This window comes from Falco peregrinus, chromosome Z, assembly GCF_023634155.1.
Source record: "Falco peregrinus isolate bFalPer1 chromosome Z, bFalPer1.pri, whole genome shotgun sequence".
In the NCBI taxonomy this organism is placed as follows: Eukaryota; Metazoa; Chordata; class Aves; order Falconiformes; family Falconidae; genus Falco; species Falco peregrinus.
Genome location: NC_073739.1, coordinates 55,561,406 through 55,580,310, shown reverse-complemented (window position 1 = coordinate 55,580,310; position 18,905 = coordinate 55,561,406). Strand labels below are relative to the sequence as shown.

The 18,905-nt window shown below is 34.0% G+C and overlaps 1 protein-coding gene across 4 annotated transcripts in view; it reads right to left on the bottom strand.

The window, feature by feature from the left end:
* Nucleotides 1–18,905, bottom strand: part of RFX3 (regulatory factor X3) — a 127,991-nt gene that overhangs the window by 32,158 nt on the left and 76,928 nt on the right. For 3 of the 4 annotated variants that reach the window (XM_005241596.4, XM_027792767.2, XM_055790463.1), the window contains exons 4-5: nt 16,147–16,405; nt 4,642–4,716 (exon numbers count right to left, since the gene is read on the bottom strand). In XM_005241596.4, coding sequence (XP_005241653.1) covers nt 4,642–4,716; nt 16,147–16,405 — 334 coding nt within the window. The remainder of the gene's footprint in view (nt 1–4,641; nt 4,717–16,146; nt 16,406–18,905) is intronic. The other variant, XM_027792766.2, reaches the window with a different exon arrangement.

Here is an 18,905-nt window from a genome sequence, read left to right as displayed (position 1 = left end):
ATGCTAGTTACACCATAGGATATTTAGGATCTTCAGAATTACCGGGAAAGGGAAGAACTCATTGCACTTGTGACCTCACATAAGCATCCACTTCTTAAAATATTTTTGATGCAGTTAAACACACCGATATGTGATAAAGGTATCTATGCTTTGGAGACAAACTGTTAGTACAGCAAAGAAATAAATAATCATGACTGTAATTCATATAAATTGCAGAAAACAAACCCCTTGGACTAACAACAGTTAATGTATTTTCAAACCCGAGCTATTATACTGTTTTTCTTTGCCTGATGTTAACAAACATTACAGCACTTAACTGAATAGGGTATTTTTTACTCTCTGATACATACAAGAAAACAGCTATTGCATGTAAGTCAAAGACCAACTTGGATAACACTGAAAACAACTGGTACGTCTATAAAGCGTTAGGGGTACAACCCCTTTCAATTGTACCTGTTTGCCATTGACTTCCAGGAGGAACAGAATAAGGTTCCTGGAAGAACATTTATCTTTTCATGTAATCGTGGTAGGTAATTTTAGACAGATGCAAGAGGAGACTTTTTACGTAACATCACTGACTTTCCAAGTAGTGCACACTCATGAAACACCTCTAGTTGTCACTAATACACAAAACTTAATACTTCTAGATTTAACATTATAGAAGAATGACAAAAGAGATAAAAAATAGTACAGGTTGAGGACTCATTTAAATTCCACTGGTTTAGGAGTTATATATGCTAACATCCTCTTTATCTTTCCCCAGTACTTGCCATGATTTCAGTCCCCTGAAATTTTCCTTTAGGTATAGCCTGAATGATTCAAAAATTTAATTTTCTGTTTGAATTTTATTTGTTTTCCAAAGTATTTATACCAAAATAGTATAGTGTGAATATTCAAACTTGCTGGGATCAGAGATCTTACTAAATCTCTGAATTTAATTTGATTATCCAGTGAAAATGCAAACTGAGGATATTGCATCTTCAAAACTTGTTACAAACATTTACTCTGATGAGCTAGATATTCACACAATTTTTTAATGATTTTCAATTTAGTCCAGCAAAACAGTAACTATTATAACCAAAACACAAATTAAGTGACAACAAAGGACATGCGTAGTCTATGTGTTATTTACTCCTTTGCAGAATTATTTTGTTAAGAGCAGTGCACAAATTCTATACCATTAATGTTCAGTGTAACTTATGCAAAGAACATGAATATTTTAGTGTGCAATAACTATGAAATATATCAGTCCTGACCTTTCCTTTATCAAAACTGTTTTGTACTAAAGTACAGTAGATAACATATAATTGAATTTATAGCTATGTTTTAGTCCCAGTGCAAAATGCACCACTACAAATGCAAAAACATTACTACAAAATTTACTCTAGATCATTTAAACATGATTTCTTTATTTGCTTTTTACTGAAAACATGCCCATAACTTTTCCATGTTTCTTAAACATAAGCGCTAGAAAAATATACAGAAGTAAGATGTACGTGCTTCTAAGATATAAAATTTTTGGCTCAGTTGCAGGTAATCTTGCATTTCAAATAGACAAAATAAAAAAGTACAGTTCATCATTTTTATCAGTTATCATAATTATCAATATATCATTATTTTAAAAGTCTTAACATTCACAGGTGCTTCCAAACTGAGCATCCGTCATTTTTAAATAAAGCTGAAGAAAAGGTGTAACCATAAACATTAACTATTACTGAAAGTATTAAACTTACTTCATTTTACTGAATGTATTAAATATAAAAACTGATGACCTACCATAAGCCCACCTGGGCTTAGAAACAAAGGTAATTGTATCTTTCAACTGTTGTATATATAAATAAATATATTATACAAATTTATATAATATTTCTCATATATTATTAAATTTATAATTTAATCAGAACAGATACAGAATGTGCAGTATTTCTGTCTTCCCCAAAGGGAAAAGCTTTGTCAATCCCAAAAGACTAAAAAAAATAAATAATTATTTTCCAATTAAGTTCTGCATGTAGCATTAAAGGTATTTTCCTCCAGATGGCTTCTAACCTATCATGAATAATTTTAAGTGCACCTCATTAATGATATGAATTTTTAACAGATATTATTTCAACGATATCTTGTATTATTCAACACCAAAAAAACCCGAAATCAAAAGATCAATGCAACATAAGAATTTTTGTGCCTGTGTGGAGTCGCTTAGTAGCAAAGGCTTGAAGGCATTACTTGCTAGATTATAGCCTGGAAGAAAAAGTGCAGTTAATACATAATTTTAAAAGGAAAATTATCTCCAAACATTGTATAACTACTGTAAACAACATTAAAAAATCAACCATGTCTCTACCAAAATTTAATATAATTCTAAAACTGAGCTGTTCAGATTTGAATCCTAGTTCTTTAATTCATAGTACTGACTGTATTATGTAAGTAAAATGGGTAAAGGTATGAAATATTTACAGACAGACCTGTTCAATTGACTCCAATTAAGCTGCAATGTTTATAAAACATTCAACTATCAAGTAATTAAATAAGTCAATCTCATGCAGAAATAAATCGGGAAAGAAAAGAAAACAGAGGAGAAATGATGAACACCTTAAAATGAGCATACATGAATTTAGGCAAAAAAACCCCCACCAACAAACAAACAAACATACAAACAAAAACCTAGAAAACCTCTTAGAGGTATCAGGGTGAAAATTCCTATCCCAAAACTAGCATTCTCCCACAAATCAATAGATCATCTGCAAAGTGCAACTTAATTAAACTGACAATGCAGAATTCTATTTTAAAACCTATTAAACACAATTATTTTAATCAATTCCAACCCAAAACACTGGAGGTCAAAATCAACAACAGTTTAAAGAGACAAAGACTGCACCTATACTTAAACTTCCTCCATACTGTCCTTGAGTTTAAAGGCAGTAAGCATCGCCTTAAAAATAGGCAAAACATCCAGCAAATTTGATCTAGATTGGTAGATTGGTAACTTCTTCCAAAATGACCAAGGCTAGGAAAGAGTGATTGCCATGAAAATATGCCATGAAAATATTTTTTTTTTCCTCACAGTCAAAGATATACCCCTATCTGAATACTTTTTAAAAAGCTTTCATAGTCAGGAAAGGAGTATCATGAAAAAACTTCACAGCTGGATGAGAATCTCATTATTAGAAACACATTGTGAACAGTGCATAGCACCAGAAACAAGTGGAACATAGTACACTGGGGCATAGCAGCTTATCTTATATTTCTTCTTGGTTTTATATGAAGATTCTGGAGTTCATAACAGGATTAAACACAAAATTATCAATAGTTCAAGTGTTCCAAATCTTAAAGTAAATTTCTGTCACTTTGTTAGAAAAAGTTATGGTCCCTTTAAAAATTATATTTAAACAATAATTTTTATATTATCTGTCTAATATTATCTATTATTATTTAGATAATAATTTTGATATTGTCTTATCTTCAAAAAAATTGTTTCATAAACATCCAAAGTCCTTCTGTATAACATTTTGTGTAACTTTTTGTAAAACGATTTTCCTCTTTCAGTTTGGGCATTTTGTAGAGGAAAAAAAGTTTGCTTAAGATTTCCAGAAAACATTTCTTTTTTTGACTTTGACATAACTAGACCCATACAGAAAAAATCCAGAATCCAAATCCAAACCTGCTTAAACATACATTTTTAATTTGATTTCTGAGGAACAGCTTCTACCACTATATTCTTACATTAAAACCAAATTAAATTTCTTCTGTAAAACAATAAATAAATTTGAATTCATACAATTAGTAAAGCTGAGAAGGAAAAAAAGAGGTAAGATGAATACAAGCTAACATGGAAAAAATACAAAGTACAAACCCACAAATACCAACAGAAAATAAATATTTCAAGAAAGACCAGCAACTTACAAAGTCATATTATTATTTATATAAGTTTAAAACTAACTTTGGGTCTTTTTCCATTATTTTAAAGTACATATAATGGATTTATCACTATATTTTGGAGATCATGTTTTGACACAAAGATCTTTTAGCTTTGTATATGGGAAGTTCTTAACTGAGATTTGCAGAGTAAGAACAAAGCAAAAGGCAGCTGAACAAGACATTTTTGTGTACTTCAAATTAAGATAACGCTTTCATTTTTTTTCCAAGTCATCATAAGGACCTTTAGGATTCTGAAGCAAGTAATTTAATAATTCTATTCAGAACAAATGAAGAAACACCTAAAAATAATCTAACAATATTATTTAAGTATGCTGTGTGTTCCTTCTTTCCCTCTTCACATGCCCCGAAATATAGGGCACACAGACTTTGCTTTGTCAGCAACTTTATTTAAAATGTCAAAAGCCAGCTAATCTAGAATTATTTGAACTTCACCTTAACATTTACACTATAATCTGCAAAACAGTCACATGTGTAACTTCTCTTCACATAGGTGTGGAGCACAGGAAACAGTAACACTCTGCAATATACCATAAAGACATTTCACCTGACAAATTAAAGCCACGGGTGATGTAGTAGAAGACTACAAACCACTAAGATGAGAAGATCAAGAGCAAAAAGTAGTAATAAAATAAAACAAACATTTAGAGGCAGGCTAAGCATGCAGAACAAGCAAGAGAAAGTATATGTGAAGAAGAAACAACTTACATGGCTGTTGAGAAGAGAGCTTCTGTGAGTGGACAGACCATCAGACTTTTGCAGTGTCTCAATCGCCATTTCAATCTGATAATAGATGTCATTAAAAAAAGGACTCAAGACAAGATAGTAAAAAAGCCTGATCAGAGAAGTTTCGACAGATTGCTTACAGATCAATCAAAATGCCTGCTTTATTCCTGGCTACAGCATATGTTCTACTAAGAGGCCTCATTCCAGAGTACCAGTGAACACACACCTCAGAAAGGCATTTTGCTCGCATATATACTCCACGATCACTGCCTCAAAGTTCATTTTGCCTTCCAACCTGCTCAGGAAACTAAATTAGTAGATCTACTGGTGAGCTGCACTGAAACAAAAATAACCCTGATTGAACAAAAATATAATTAATAATATTAAAAAATAAATAAGCAGAATTTTAAGAAAGGTCCCCATATGGTTTCCCTTCAACTGCATCAGAAACATACATGTACAGCTTGCAATAAAAACTGAATTAGAAACAAAACTTTAGCTCTCTGGAATCACAGAATCAAATCCCACACTCAAATAATTCAATAGGTTTTTGACCATTAGTTTCTCTGGGACAGGACATCCCCCTTACCGCTGCCAGCACTATGCTTTGAATATCCCCAGTTGCTAAAGTAAATGGAAAGTCAGGAGTTACACAGACTACAGGATCCAGCTTTTGGGAGAGCAGATTTGTTGATAATAATTTTGCCTTTTAAAAGGAGAAGAAAACATAGCCCTACTAAAATAAAAAGTAGTATCTCTTCAAATGCACCTGTACGAATACTCTCACATCCATTCTCATAATTTTCTTTTTCAATATCAATGGACATTTTGATCGGTTCAGTAATGACAGCACTAAAATAATAAAAAAAAGAACCTAAGTATAGTTGAACTGGGGAGCTACAAGGGCAAATACAACAATGAAAATGACAGAGACAATGGGATGCACAGTAACAAGGCACATAATTAATCAGCTACATTAAATGGCCAAAATGAAAGCAATGGAAACCACTACTTATACTTTCAAACACAGTTATCATTCTCTGTGTAGATGTTTTTTAAAGAGCCCTCGCTATCCTACTTCAAATATCACAGTACTATCCAAAACTTTAGTGGCATAATTTATCAATATTGGCTGAACTCACTCACTGTATAGCAGAAACTGAAAAATACAACAGTTGATATTTGAATTTACTGTACATATAAAATTAGCTTTTCCCTTTTTTACAGGGCAACTGACAAGTTTTTATTGTAATAATTGAGAGAATTCACTTCTTGCTTCTCTCTTACAACTGCTTAATATTAGCTATACTAGCTTTTTTTATAAAAAGTACATTATTAAAAATACACAATTACTATGTAAGAAAACATACTCTTACACAGCAATAATGGTGCAGGTTTTTTAATACTCTGATTTCTTGTTGCTTCAGTGGAAAATACTATGAAGCCAAAATATTCAATCACACAGGAAAAATCAAATTTTAAAAGCATGCCACATGACAAAGGCTACAAGTTTAAAACACCATCACATTATGCTCAACTTATTATAAACTGTAGCCATACAGTTTGCCATCTTAACACAACACTACAACCAAACAATGAAGACCATATACACATTTAAATCCTAATTCCGAATCTTAGGCTATTTGTTTTATAATGCTTAGTCCACAGAAGTACTATAGTACTGCGGTTAAACCTTCTGCTGCTCACTGCCACTACCATTTTGTTGCAGCAACTTGCAGCCTTGTTTGTTCAGAGAATCAATTTGTTAACACCTTGTAGTAATTGCACTTAAGGAGTGGCACTACAGGTGACACTCATTCCTCGCTGCCATATTGCTTCAATGCCTTTTGGTGATATGCAATGAGCCAAATGAGGAAACTGTTTCTTTTTTGTCATCTGGGACATTTTTGTTGCTGAAGTTTCTTTTAGAAGTAGATTTTATCACTGTGGCCATTGAAGACAATGAATCTTGTGTTCACTTTTATTGCATGGTATAAGCAGTGCTGGACCACCACTACAACATGCTAAATACTTCATCAAGCTCAGAAAGACGTGTGTTCTATACTTAAAACACATCTTCATCATATTCTGCTAGGGCAAGCTTCAAGAAAAAACTTTTCTCAATACTAATTATCTTGTTCACTATTTCTAGTCTAAATTTTGTTAGAATGAAATTTCAGCCTTATCTGACAGATACACGTCCCTTCAATGACAGAAAGACCTTCTTCCTATGTAGACTATACAATCACTTAACTATTTTTGAGCATAAAATACTTCTGATTTGCAGAAAGATTTTCTAGACAGTAGGTCTAGAGCCATCTAGACTTACTAGACATCTAGACAAGTCTAGAGCTCAAAGTCATCTTGCTCTTTCTGAAAATTTCTGTCTACCTCTTGTTTTCTTCCATTCCTCAGGGCTCAATTCTAAGGCCAGTTCTGTTCAGTATTTTTATGAATTATCCGGATGCAGGAGTTGAATGCACCATTAGCAAGTCTGCTGATGATACCAAACCAGGAGGTCCTGTTGACGCTCTTCAGGGATGAGAGGCTTTGCAGAAGGATCTGAATAAATTGAGGCACTGGACAGCCAACAGTGACATGAAAGTGACAACTCAAAACGCTGTATTCCACACCTGGGACAGAGAAATGCCAGGCACAAGTTCAAACTGGGAGAGGAGTGGCTGGCGAGCAGCCCTGGGGAGAGGGCTCTGGGGGTGCTGGGTGGCAGCAGGCTCCGTGTGAGTCGGCCACGTGCCCTGGCAGCCCAGGGGCAAACGGCACCTGGGGGACACCAAACACAGCGTGACCAGCAGTGGAAGAGGCGACCAGCCTGCTGCGCTCAGCGGTGGCGCAGCTGCACGCGGGGTACTGTGTGCACGCAGCTCTGGGCCCTCCACTTCAGCAGGACGTGAATTCAGGCCCTTGAGCGCATCCAGAGGGCAACAAAGCTGGTGACAGGGCTGGGAGGAATGTCCCGTGAGGGGAGCCTAAGGCTTCGGGCTTGTCCAGTCTGGAGAGAAGGAGGCTGAGGGGTGACCTCGTGGCTCTCTGCAGCTCCCTGAGGAGGGGAAGTGGCGGGAGGCGCTGAGCTCTTCTCCCTGGGACCCAGCGACAGGACAGGTGGGAATGGCGCAAAGCTGCGCCGGGGGAGGCTCAGGCTGGGCATTGGGAAGCATTGCTTTACCGAGGGGGTGGTCACACCCTGGAACAGGCGTCCTAGAGAGGTGGTCAGTGCCCCGAGCCCATCCGTGTTTATGAGGCGCTTGGGCAATGCCCTTAACAATGTGCTTTAACTCCTGGTCAGCCCTGAAGCGGCCAGGCAGCTGGGCTAGGTGACAGTTTTAAGTCCCTTCCAACTGAAATATTCTATTTTATTCTAGTTTTTTATTCCAAGCTTTTGGGTTTTCAAGATGATCTATGTGACACAGAGTACTGTGTGTATAGGGAGTAACAGCTACCTGAGTAAAAAGTTGTTTATGTGAGGGATCTGTTCCTTCAAGCTTTTAAGTTTTTAGTTTTAAGTTTTTGCCAGGGCCTTTTATTTAGGTTCTAGAAAAACTGAAAAGAATTTCACCTCTATTCAAAACAGCATTTAAGCACATAATAGATGTTAGGTAATGTTAGGTAATGCACTGGGTTTTATTATGATTTTTATTATGGTATTTTGTGGAAAGAATATGAAAATAATTTTAACATTCAAAATTATATTCTGCATAAATACAATGGGAAGACTGATATCCTTGCAATTTTAGCGATAAGCAGTGAGATTCCAGGCACAACTAACTACATACACATCTGAAATGCTAAATGACAAGAATTACACATTCATTTATTTGAATGTTATCAGTCATACGTTTCTCCTGTTCTTCTCCTAACACAACTAAAAACATTTATTTATTAAAACATTCTGACTGATAACTGAAATGTACACAATCAGTCCCACAGCAACTGCAACAAAACCATGTTAAATGTTACAGGACTGGCAGGAATGATAATCAGTTTGTATAGTAATATTTAACATGAGCAGACACTACATTAGAACATGATAGCTATGAAAAACGTGATTGTAAATTCTTCCTTCAACTTACTTTGTTTTCCAACTTGAAATACTGCCTGCATTATACTCTGACACAGTTGTTAATGATTAAGGTTATTTCCCTGGAGTTAAAAAATTCAACAGTTTGATCTCAGTATATGCATTTGGAATCCTACAATGTTCAGTCTTTACATGATCTACTGATTTGAAAGCTATTAACTGTTCTTGCTAGCCTATGTCTTAGTGTTCATTAACATGTTACTAGATAAATTATGCAGAATAGTCTCAGGTGTGTACAGCACAGACATAGAAAACACATATCCCAAACGCACTTTGAAAAAACTGCCTTCCTCTTAGGAAGAAGAAAGAAATAGTACTTTTTCATGAATCAACTTACTAACCAACAATTCAGCTAATTAAGATGAAGTATTTACAGTAAGTTGTTCTGAGTAGGTCAGGACATAAAGAAAACAACCTGCAGAAGTTTAAGCCCTGACTAATTTGCAATTAATCTGATACCCTACAATTTATTTTTTTTATCTGTTTCAATTTGCAAACCACCCTCCACCAGCAGCAAAGCAGGCAACTTTAGGTGGCATCTTAAAATTCAAAAAAGATAGCTCTGGTTTCTACCTCTACAGGCACCTCCCATTCAGAATGCCTTTTACCCACTTCCAAAGGTTTGCCCTTTTAGGCTTTAAAGGAAGTGAACTTCTTCTAAAGGAGCTTTCATCACATGCTCCATTATGAAGGAATTGCTAATTCATCATCATATGTGTATAAGAAAGATTAATTTGGTACAGCCACCTCCGTCCTGCATACTTGTGACAACTGTGCTTATCTAAATAAGGTGTATACACATCATGAACTAACCTGAAGCTACAGGATAAATGGACTCAGGACTTTTGAAAATGTGACACTTTCACTCTTTTGGAATGCCACAAACATGCATTATGTACGGTGGCTTTCAATTCTGTTTCAGGAGAGTATTGATGTATGTCATACTGTTTTCCGAAACTTATGCCAGACCGTTGTGTTAGGCAGACAAGTTTGGCCAGGAAACATGAAGCCTGAAAATGAAATAGTATAGAACTAAGTATAGTTCTATAAATAGTATATATAGTTATATAAAGAGTATAACACTAAGAGAACTCAGGTCTAGCTTTTACAGGTGGAAGAATTAAATCTAAACGATTTGCACTCCTCACAACAGACAAAGCTGTAGCAGCACCTGTACACAGATTCTTTTAAAGGCTGTTGAAATGAAAGAAATGTAAATATAGAGGAAGGGGAGAACACAAAAAAAATTTGGTATTTTACATATGCTGACCTTAAAAGAATGCTGATAAACCTTAAAAACTTAGGAAAAAAGCTTTTTTGTTTTTCTAAAATTGCTTAATTTGTAAATACAACAAGTTTAATATATATAACAGACACGGGTCAAAATACCTGCTGCAAGTGCACACCTCCAGAGGTCTGAATGTACGTAAGGTATGCATACTGACTAACAAATAGAATATGTTCTCTAGTGATTACAAAAGAATATATGGATGCAATGTAGGGGGAAAAGCACACCTAACAGCCACAGACTGGAAAAACAATAAATGTTTGCAGTTTAGGTCAGATTACTTTCTCCTTCCCAAATTTTCAAAATGAAACACTGCTGCCCATGTTTATCCTCCTTGCTGGAAGTTCTCAAACCTATGGTCAAATTGACCAATTCACTGTCTCTCACCTGGATCATCCAGTTATTTGAATACCTCATCTCTATTATATGCATCTTCAAACAGATTCTAAACTTTTTTTTCTTTGCAGTCATTTTCCCCAAATTTGGTACTTGTTAAAGGAAAACAAACAAACAAACAAATGAAATCCCCTGTCCACCTGATTATAAGGACTTCTAGAACATACATATTCCACCTAACACTGAAAAACACATGGAAATGCACTGGAGTTACTCACACCAGAAAATCAGAATTGATAAATTAAAAGGAAAGTTTACTTCAGATTATTATTAAAATGAAATTTGAAAACATTTATGGCAAGACAGCCTTAGAGACAGGTAGAGTGGCCATTTTTGAACAAATGTGTATTTAACCAGAAACAAAAAAATCCAGTCCTTTAAAAAGGTGATGCCTCCCTGCCATTGATGATCCGACTGTCATGAGAACATCAGTGGCAAGTCATCTTGCATGCAGCTTATGCATGTTCAAATAAAAGTAATTAACAGAAATTCTCCTCACAGATTCAAACATACCTATTTTTAATATCTTATGATTTAAAACCATGTGTTTCTTACAATATTATTTCATTAGTAATTGGAATGTTACATGGGAATAAACTGAGTTTCCAACAACACTACATCTTGATTTTTGATACAAAAATACCAGAGTAAATATTCAATTGCCAAAATCGGCAACAACTTAAGAGGTGCTACCAGCCTTTTATGCAGAAAACACACCAAAAGCCAATGACTGAAAGCTGAAGCCTGACTGTATCAGGAAAGAAACAAGTAGTATAGGCAGGTGAAGCCAGAATGCAGACAGGGCAGGTGTTGCTGAACTTGGTAGGGTCATTCTCCCTTTTCCTTGCCTTATGAAAAGGGCACAGCCTCACCCAAAACACTACAGTGGAGAAGAAAGGCACTCAAGGGGGCAGAGAAAAAGATGTAAGTTACTTTGGCCACCTTGGTAGACTCAAACCTCTGGAAGAGAGAGGGAAAAGCCATGATGCTCCACAGCTCTGAAGAAGAAACCAAAACAGGAGGAAAAGTCTTGGAGGCAGGTTTGTAAAGGTACATGATCCACAAATCCTCTAAACTTCCCATCCCACCAGTTAGTTCATACATTAATACCTTTTTAGCAGTAATAGTGATTAACCATTCTTATGACTCATTTAAAAGAAAAAAAAATAAAATACTGCCTTCCTGTATCTGGAAACAGATGCCTGTTTTTACAAAAGATGCCACTGCGCTTAGTTGAAGAAGTCACAAGTAAATGTCTTTGCAGTGTAAGAGGTCAAACCAAATGATCTAATAATCCTTTGTAGCACAAAAATCTGTGCATGTTTGATTTGGACAGAAATGGCCTTTTTTACACTAAGATGGACCCATCTAAATAAAAAATATCAGAAAAGTTAGGGAATGGAAGAGGAAAAAGTTCTTCTACTAGGAAAGTGATTAATAAATAAAATCTCATCTCAAACTATTTTCCAAATTATAACCCCTCCACCTTTAATGGACCACTTAAACATTTGGGGTTTTTTTGTTCTTAAAATAATTTCATAAATGCATATAGTTATATATGCCTTCCAAAAAATTATATTATCAGGATATGGTATTTATACCGGGCTTTGTTACTTCCTGTTGTTCTCCCTCCACCAATTATGACACATTCTGGGTACGCACCATCCTTCCTTTAAAGCTACAAGTAAATTTCACACAGTGCTTTACTACCAGACATAATGTGTAGTGATACATTATATCCATATTAATTTTGATTTACTTTCTTGCACATTTAGATTTGTACTGAAATAGGACAAATCTCTGCAACAGCGTGAGTGGCGATCTCCTGTTGGTGGTGGTGACTGATTGACAACTGTATTGCAGACCAGTCATAAAGCTTGTTAGAAAATGAGACTAGTAGATGGGAGCCTCTCACTGGCTGCTAAGTGTAACACTTTATTACAAGAAACCATATGAATTTTTTAACCTTGTGATATTATGAACTGTGTTTGTTAGATCACCCTGTCCTATCACAAGAACAGTCCTAGATATTTACATATGGAAAAAAAAACCTGGAAGCACATTTAGATTCCATTATTAACATGGCAATCCAATTTTCTAGTTAGTCTCTTAAATACAGTTGCCTCTTCTTTAACAACAGCTGCCAATAAACTGAACAGGATTTTTAATTACTCTCATACAGGTTTCACCATGAAAATTTATTTCAAATAGATACTCAGCTAGGATAAATCACTTCTTATTAAATGCAATCACAATTAATTCTCGACCAATACACAAATATTCACATGCAAATGGTCATTTTGGAAAGCTGTTTATCTACCTAATATCTAGAAGGTCTTACAATCTGAATGCCTGTCTGTTTCAGTGAAAAAATGCTTCATAGTAGGTGGGCAGTGGTTTAACAGACCAGCAAAAGACGTAATGGGAAGAGCAATGAAATCAATGAAAATGAAATGAGTAAAGAAATTGTCAACAACTGTCTTTCATGCACACTAACATAAATCACTACTGTATATAGGTTGGAATAGTTTTGATAGTGCACAACTAATATTTTGGCTATAAAAACACTATTATCTGCTACAGCTTAAGCAGGACAGCTTTCTTAAATGAACGTTTTGCAGAAATGAAAATGAATGAAATGTTACAAACAAAATATTTGCTCTTTATTAAACCCAAAGCAGAACTCAAAATTACATTAAACCATAAAGAAAATAATGTAAAGATAGACTTGATGTAAAAAGTCCCTGATTCTCTTTTATTGAATTCTGTATAAACCAAATCGCACACCTGGAGAAAAGTAAGTTAGATTTTTAAGTTTCATTTCTCTAAGACACAGTTAATGAAATGGACTTATTTTATACATTTGACTTTTTAACCTGCAGCTGTTTTGTTTGTTTCTTTTAACTTAAGCTAAGTCTATCTGAAATAGACAACATCAGTAACACAATTTGCTTGTTACCAAAGGTAACGATTTGATCAGTGACGGTGAATAACAACAAAACTAAGGAGTTATCAGTAAACAGAACTTGTATCTCTATGGTAAAAGAGGGATTGTGTCAACCACATGTGTTAGTAAGTAAGTTCCTATTCATTTCTATATCCTTTGTCTCCATATGAAAATTCTCCAAACTAATTAAAAATCTGGAATATTTTCTGAGTATTACAGTAGCAAACCAGCCTAGATACACATTGTTTTGATGACCCCAATAAAGTATCTATACAAGAATGAAAAAAGTTATGATGGTAAAGGCCAAATGAGGATCAGAAGTGAAACAAGCTCTACCAATACAAGGTGCAATCCAAATAAAATACTACATTGATCTATTTTGCATAGTTTAATTATGCCTGCTAGTAAAATTAAAATAGTGCTTTAAAATTACAGTTTAAACTGAAACATGTGTTTCAACTGACTCTTGAGTACTTCAGCTGAACCATACACACCAAGAGCATACTACTATAAAATCTAAAATCATGTTGTCTCCCACTTCCTTAGCAAGAAAACTACTTCTAATATATACATTCTGTCTCATATTTACAGAATTATACTCTACAAAATAAATAGCACCTTAAAAAAACAGATAAAGCTATTTAGTGTTCAAAATGCAATTCAATACAATTAGCAGTATTTTTTTCTGTTCTTAAAGGCACTTTGATACAGCACTAGAAAAGCTACTTGAACCAAATAAAACAGGCTGCTTTATTGACACAAAGCAAGAGAAAGCTGTTGCTGAAGGTATAAACATTAGATTTTGTTAAATTTTAGTAAATTTTACTTTAAATTTGAGGAAAAACACAAAACAGTTTTTAATTTGCAAGACATAGCATGGAGTTTTGGTATCATTCAAATAATTCTAGGACATCAAACTTCAAAGTAAGCCTACTACTCCATTTGTGTTTACTGGATGCATTTAAGCCTCACTTGATTTTACATTCAGTTAAGCGTTGCCACTGACTGTATTCTGGTTTCACTGTGTAAAACAAATCTTACAGCATGATATGCAAAGCACAAATATGCATTTGCTCTTATTTGATTAAGGAGAAAACTAGCATGATCTCTAAAAGAGGCAATATTTTTATTCAACTGCAGAACGATTTAAAACAACTAAGAAAACAGAGGAATATCATTGCTACTTAAATATTTAAAGAAACATCACTTTTCAAATTTAATTCCATCTAGAAGACCTATTCCTTATTTTTGTGTATAGAAAATTATTTGTTTTGCCTGTGCTGTCAGGTGAAAAATTCCATGAAATATCTTCCTAATAAGTAAAATGAGACAGTACATAAAAGGAACAAAGAAAAGAGTTTAATTAAAGTCTTGATTTTAATTAAAGAAATCTGAAGGAGGAATGCTTTTTTTTTCCAGATCTTTTTTTCTATTAAAGACATATAAAATATAGACAAATGTTAATATATACTCTTTTTCTATTATTTTGTAACTCAAAACCAAAATTCTCTGTTGCTACCTGGAAGCTCACACTATGGTACTGATATTTATACTTTTCATGAATTATGACTCTTTGTAACTTTCATGCTCAGAAAATAATACTACACAGGTTTTGGATTAATTATTTTTTTTACATTGTACAAGAACTTTGTATTTATCCATACCAACCACTTTAAGAATCAAAACAAAAGAGATTTTATCAGCTCATCTAAACTATCCAATGGTATTGTAAATGTTCATCATAATTTCAAATAGAAGAGTATCAGATTTTCACTCATTACATTGGTTGCTAAAAATAAAGTCCCCTAATTTCATTGCCCTTTTGAGTATTGATGAATCTGTATTATTAATGATACTTTATATCCTTTACTATATTTTTCAACTCTTCCTACTCTGTATTTCACAATTCTCTTCACCATTACTTCCAAATCTCTACATCCAGATCAGAATACCCAGAAGAATTAGGTAAAAGTATTAGTTAGGGCTATGCAGCAAAGCTAGACTAGGTATAAACCCATTTTTCTAATTTTAGTAAGGGCTGATGGAGTACTCTCTTATGGAAAAGTCCTATGTTTATGTTTAAGTGTCCACAATATTATTGATCAGTCGTAACAGAATGAGTCTTCCCACAGCACTGTAAGACACTTCCACAATTAATTTTTAATTTGAACACTCTTTGGAGACATACCATAGATAAGTAAGAAGAATAAAGCGTTAAATGGTAGTATCGTCCTCTGAAAAATTGGAAATATTTTGAAATAAGCCATTAAACCTACACTAAGACTGAGCAAACAAACTGAACAAATGCAGGGAAGTTTCATGTACCTATTTGTAAATTACATTATTTAACATTTACATCTAACAGTTATGATCAACAACACTGTGCTTTTCTTACATTTCCAGAAAAACAACAAAATGTTAAAGGAGGCTGGTTTTAGTTCCTGAAAAATATTCAGCTTGGAAAAACTATTATGTGAGCACTCCAAAAGCATCCACTGATATTACTTGCATGCAAAAATTTAATGTATGAAATGTAAATATTTGCAAGCTGTCAAAGGAAAGATCTGCCTTCATGTTTAAGTATTCACAGTATTCCTACTCCTGTATTTTACACATGTATATATTACTTACTTTACAAAAAGTACTTATTCTGACAACACAATATTGCTATACATTCTGTCACAAAAACCATGTCTGTCTGCAAGAACATTTCAGTAAGAAACTAGACTCAAAGAGTTTGTGTCAGTCTGAAATACTTACTGTCGCTGGGGAGGCCCGCGTTGTATGAGTCACTGAATGACCAGAATTTTCCATTGCATTGCCAATCAGATAGGTCCCTCCTGAGCTGCTAATGAGTTGTCCTCCTGTGACACCCATTTGAATCCCTCCAGTGCCCACCATGCTATGAGATGAGACCACTGTTGTCACCTGTGCAGAACTTCCTTGAGTATCAAAATAATTTCCCCCAGTGTTTTGGCTGTACATCTGGGTTTCTGTGTAAGGATAAGTTGTTGATCGGCTTCAAGAAAAAAAAAAAAAACAACAAAAAAAAAAAAAAAAAAAAAACAAAAGGAAAAGGAAAAGAAATTATTTGTATCGTTCATTTAGCTGAGGGAAACATTGTAATTCTTGAAATATATACACAATAGCTGTAACCAAATTAAACAAGAATGGCAAACAGTCTCTGCCTCCTCAGAGAACAACACTCATCAAGTCAAAGCACTAGATAACCAATTCAGTGACAATGTTAAACCAAGCATCCACCAAGCCCTTATAGAAATATTTGTCAGTCCTACCTAAAGAGGAGGAGAGAAAGAAAGTATGACAAAAATTGAGGCGGCAGGCAGAAAGAGCTCATCCAGTTATTAATACATTTCAAAACAATTAATTAAGAACCATCTTCTAAAACTATTTTAATCCAATGAAAAATATTTGAATTTTAGTCAGATATTCTAGATTTTGTCTACTGTGCTTGCTGCAGAATTACAAGCAATTCATACAAACATCAGTCAAGAGAGTCCAGTGTTCAAGAACCCTGTTATCTACTGTTTTTAAATTAATTAAAGCTCTTAGTTCAAGCTTCAAAATCAGACTTCACTGGTATTTTGGGAAATGCAGTTCTTTTTACAGGGTGAATTCAAAATCAGACATGAATTCATGTTATGATATAAACCTACATTTAAGAAATAAAATGAAAACAGAACTATGACTTGTAAAAAGGTCACAAAGATGAAAGAAGTTAAAGATATGCAACAGCAACATTTTTAAAATCACTTTCAGCTATGAAACATTTATGCCTCATTAATCAGCTTACCCTAACAAACTACTCAGCTACTGAAATCTTCTATCATGTTTCACATTCTTAATTATTTATCTTGAATCATTACTCTTCATAGGTTATAATGTATTTATAGTTTTTGAATGTCCACGTACAAAATTTGATCTTCAAATCAATGTATTTCAAAACTGTGAAGTAAATGGCATTCATTATTTCAAAGGCCAGATTCCTCATTTTAGAAAAGTCTATTTGGAAATTTTAACCTGTTTCGTGACTGCTAAGCTTTGTATCTTGGCAAGCATGATACCATTAAATCTCTTATTTAATCATTAAAATCTGTACTATTGCTTGTAAACAACATGCAACACTATTTTGAAATTCAAAGTTCTCCATTAACGTGGAATATTAAAAGTATTATGATTCAGAGAAAACAGAGAGATGCCCAAACTCTGCGTAAGTCTCCATTTATTATCTGCCTAAGATTCATTTAGTATAATCACACAAAACACAAAATCAGATTTTTTATTTATGTAATGTAACATTACATATTTACAAAACCACTACGTAACTAAATGAGTTCAACAAAAAAATGCAGATACTTTTGTCCAAAAACAGAACAAGAGAAGGAAGCAGCATCCATTTCTTATGTAGTAAGCTGGTGGTTAATACACCTATCTAGGAACTTGAAGTCAGGCTTTTTTTTCTCTTTATCTAAATAGGAATTAAGTTTCTTATCAATATACAGAAAAGGCCATGGCCATTTACTGTTAGTTGTTATGTTTTTTAATTATGAAAACTTACACAAGATTAATTAATTACTAAACAATAGACTCAGAGATAATGATTCCTTTTTTAGCTTCAGAAACTTCATTACTTTTCAGGAACTGAAGATACAGCATCTTATCAACAACCAAAGTCAGAATTTTTGCTTTATTAACTATGGCCACAACAGTTTCTTCTTTCCACTTCAGAGACTTCCAGAAACTCCAAAATTTTAGTTTTAAAATCCTAAATGTTTCATAAGCCTTACACTACATGATTTGCTTTTACCCATCATTAAGCTACTTAAACATTTTCCTTTTCATTTGAGTATAGCAAAAGCCTCAAGATCAGCTGAAAGGAACAAAGTTAATGTGAAAGAAACACCTTGCAGTCTACTGAAAACAAAGCAAAATCATTATTTTAGGGACTAAAGCTCAAGAAGATAGTTAATTATTAACATTAACTATTAACATTTCTTTTGGAGAGTTAAAAATCAGTTGATCTTTGCATTGTAATAACCTATGTATGTGTTTAAGTATGTGCAGGTCCCGATTAATCTGTTTTATCATGTCAACGTATCATTGTGATACCTTATGATACCATTGTGATATCATTTATCTTGTGATATGCAAGATAACCAAATGTTTTAAGGTCACTGCATGCAGTAACATGACCCCTCAACATAAAACAGTAGCAAAGAGGAAAACAAGATGTTAATAGCCTTCAGACACACAGAAGGATAACTTAAATTAAGGAAGTGATCTTCTACTTCTCCATAGCACTTGCAGCACAAACATGCAACACTTTCTCAAATAATCTGATATATATCATACAGTCAGTTCTTTCCCATTGCAAAACACTCCTAACTCTTCTTTTCTTCAACAGATGCATATAAAGATGATCTAGGGACTAACTGCAGTGTAACTGAAGTCTTCTGGCTCTTTATGAGAACACCTTATTGATATATTATGGCTTGTGA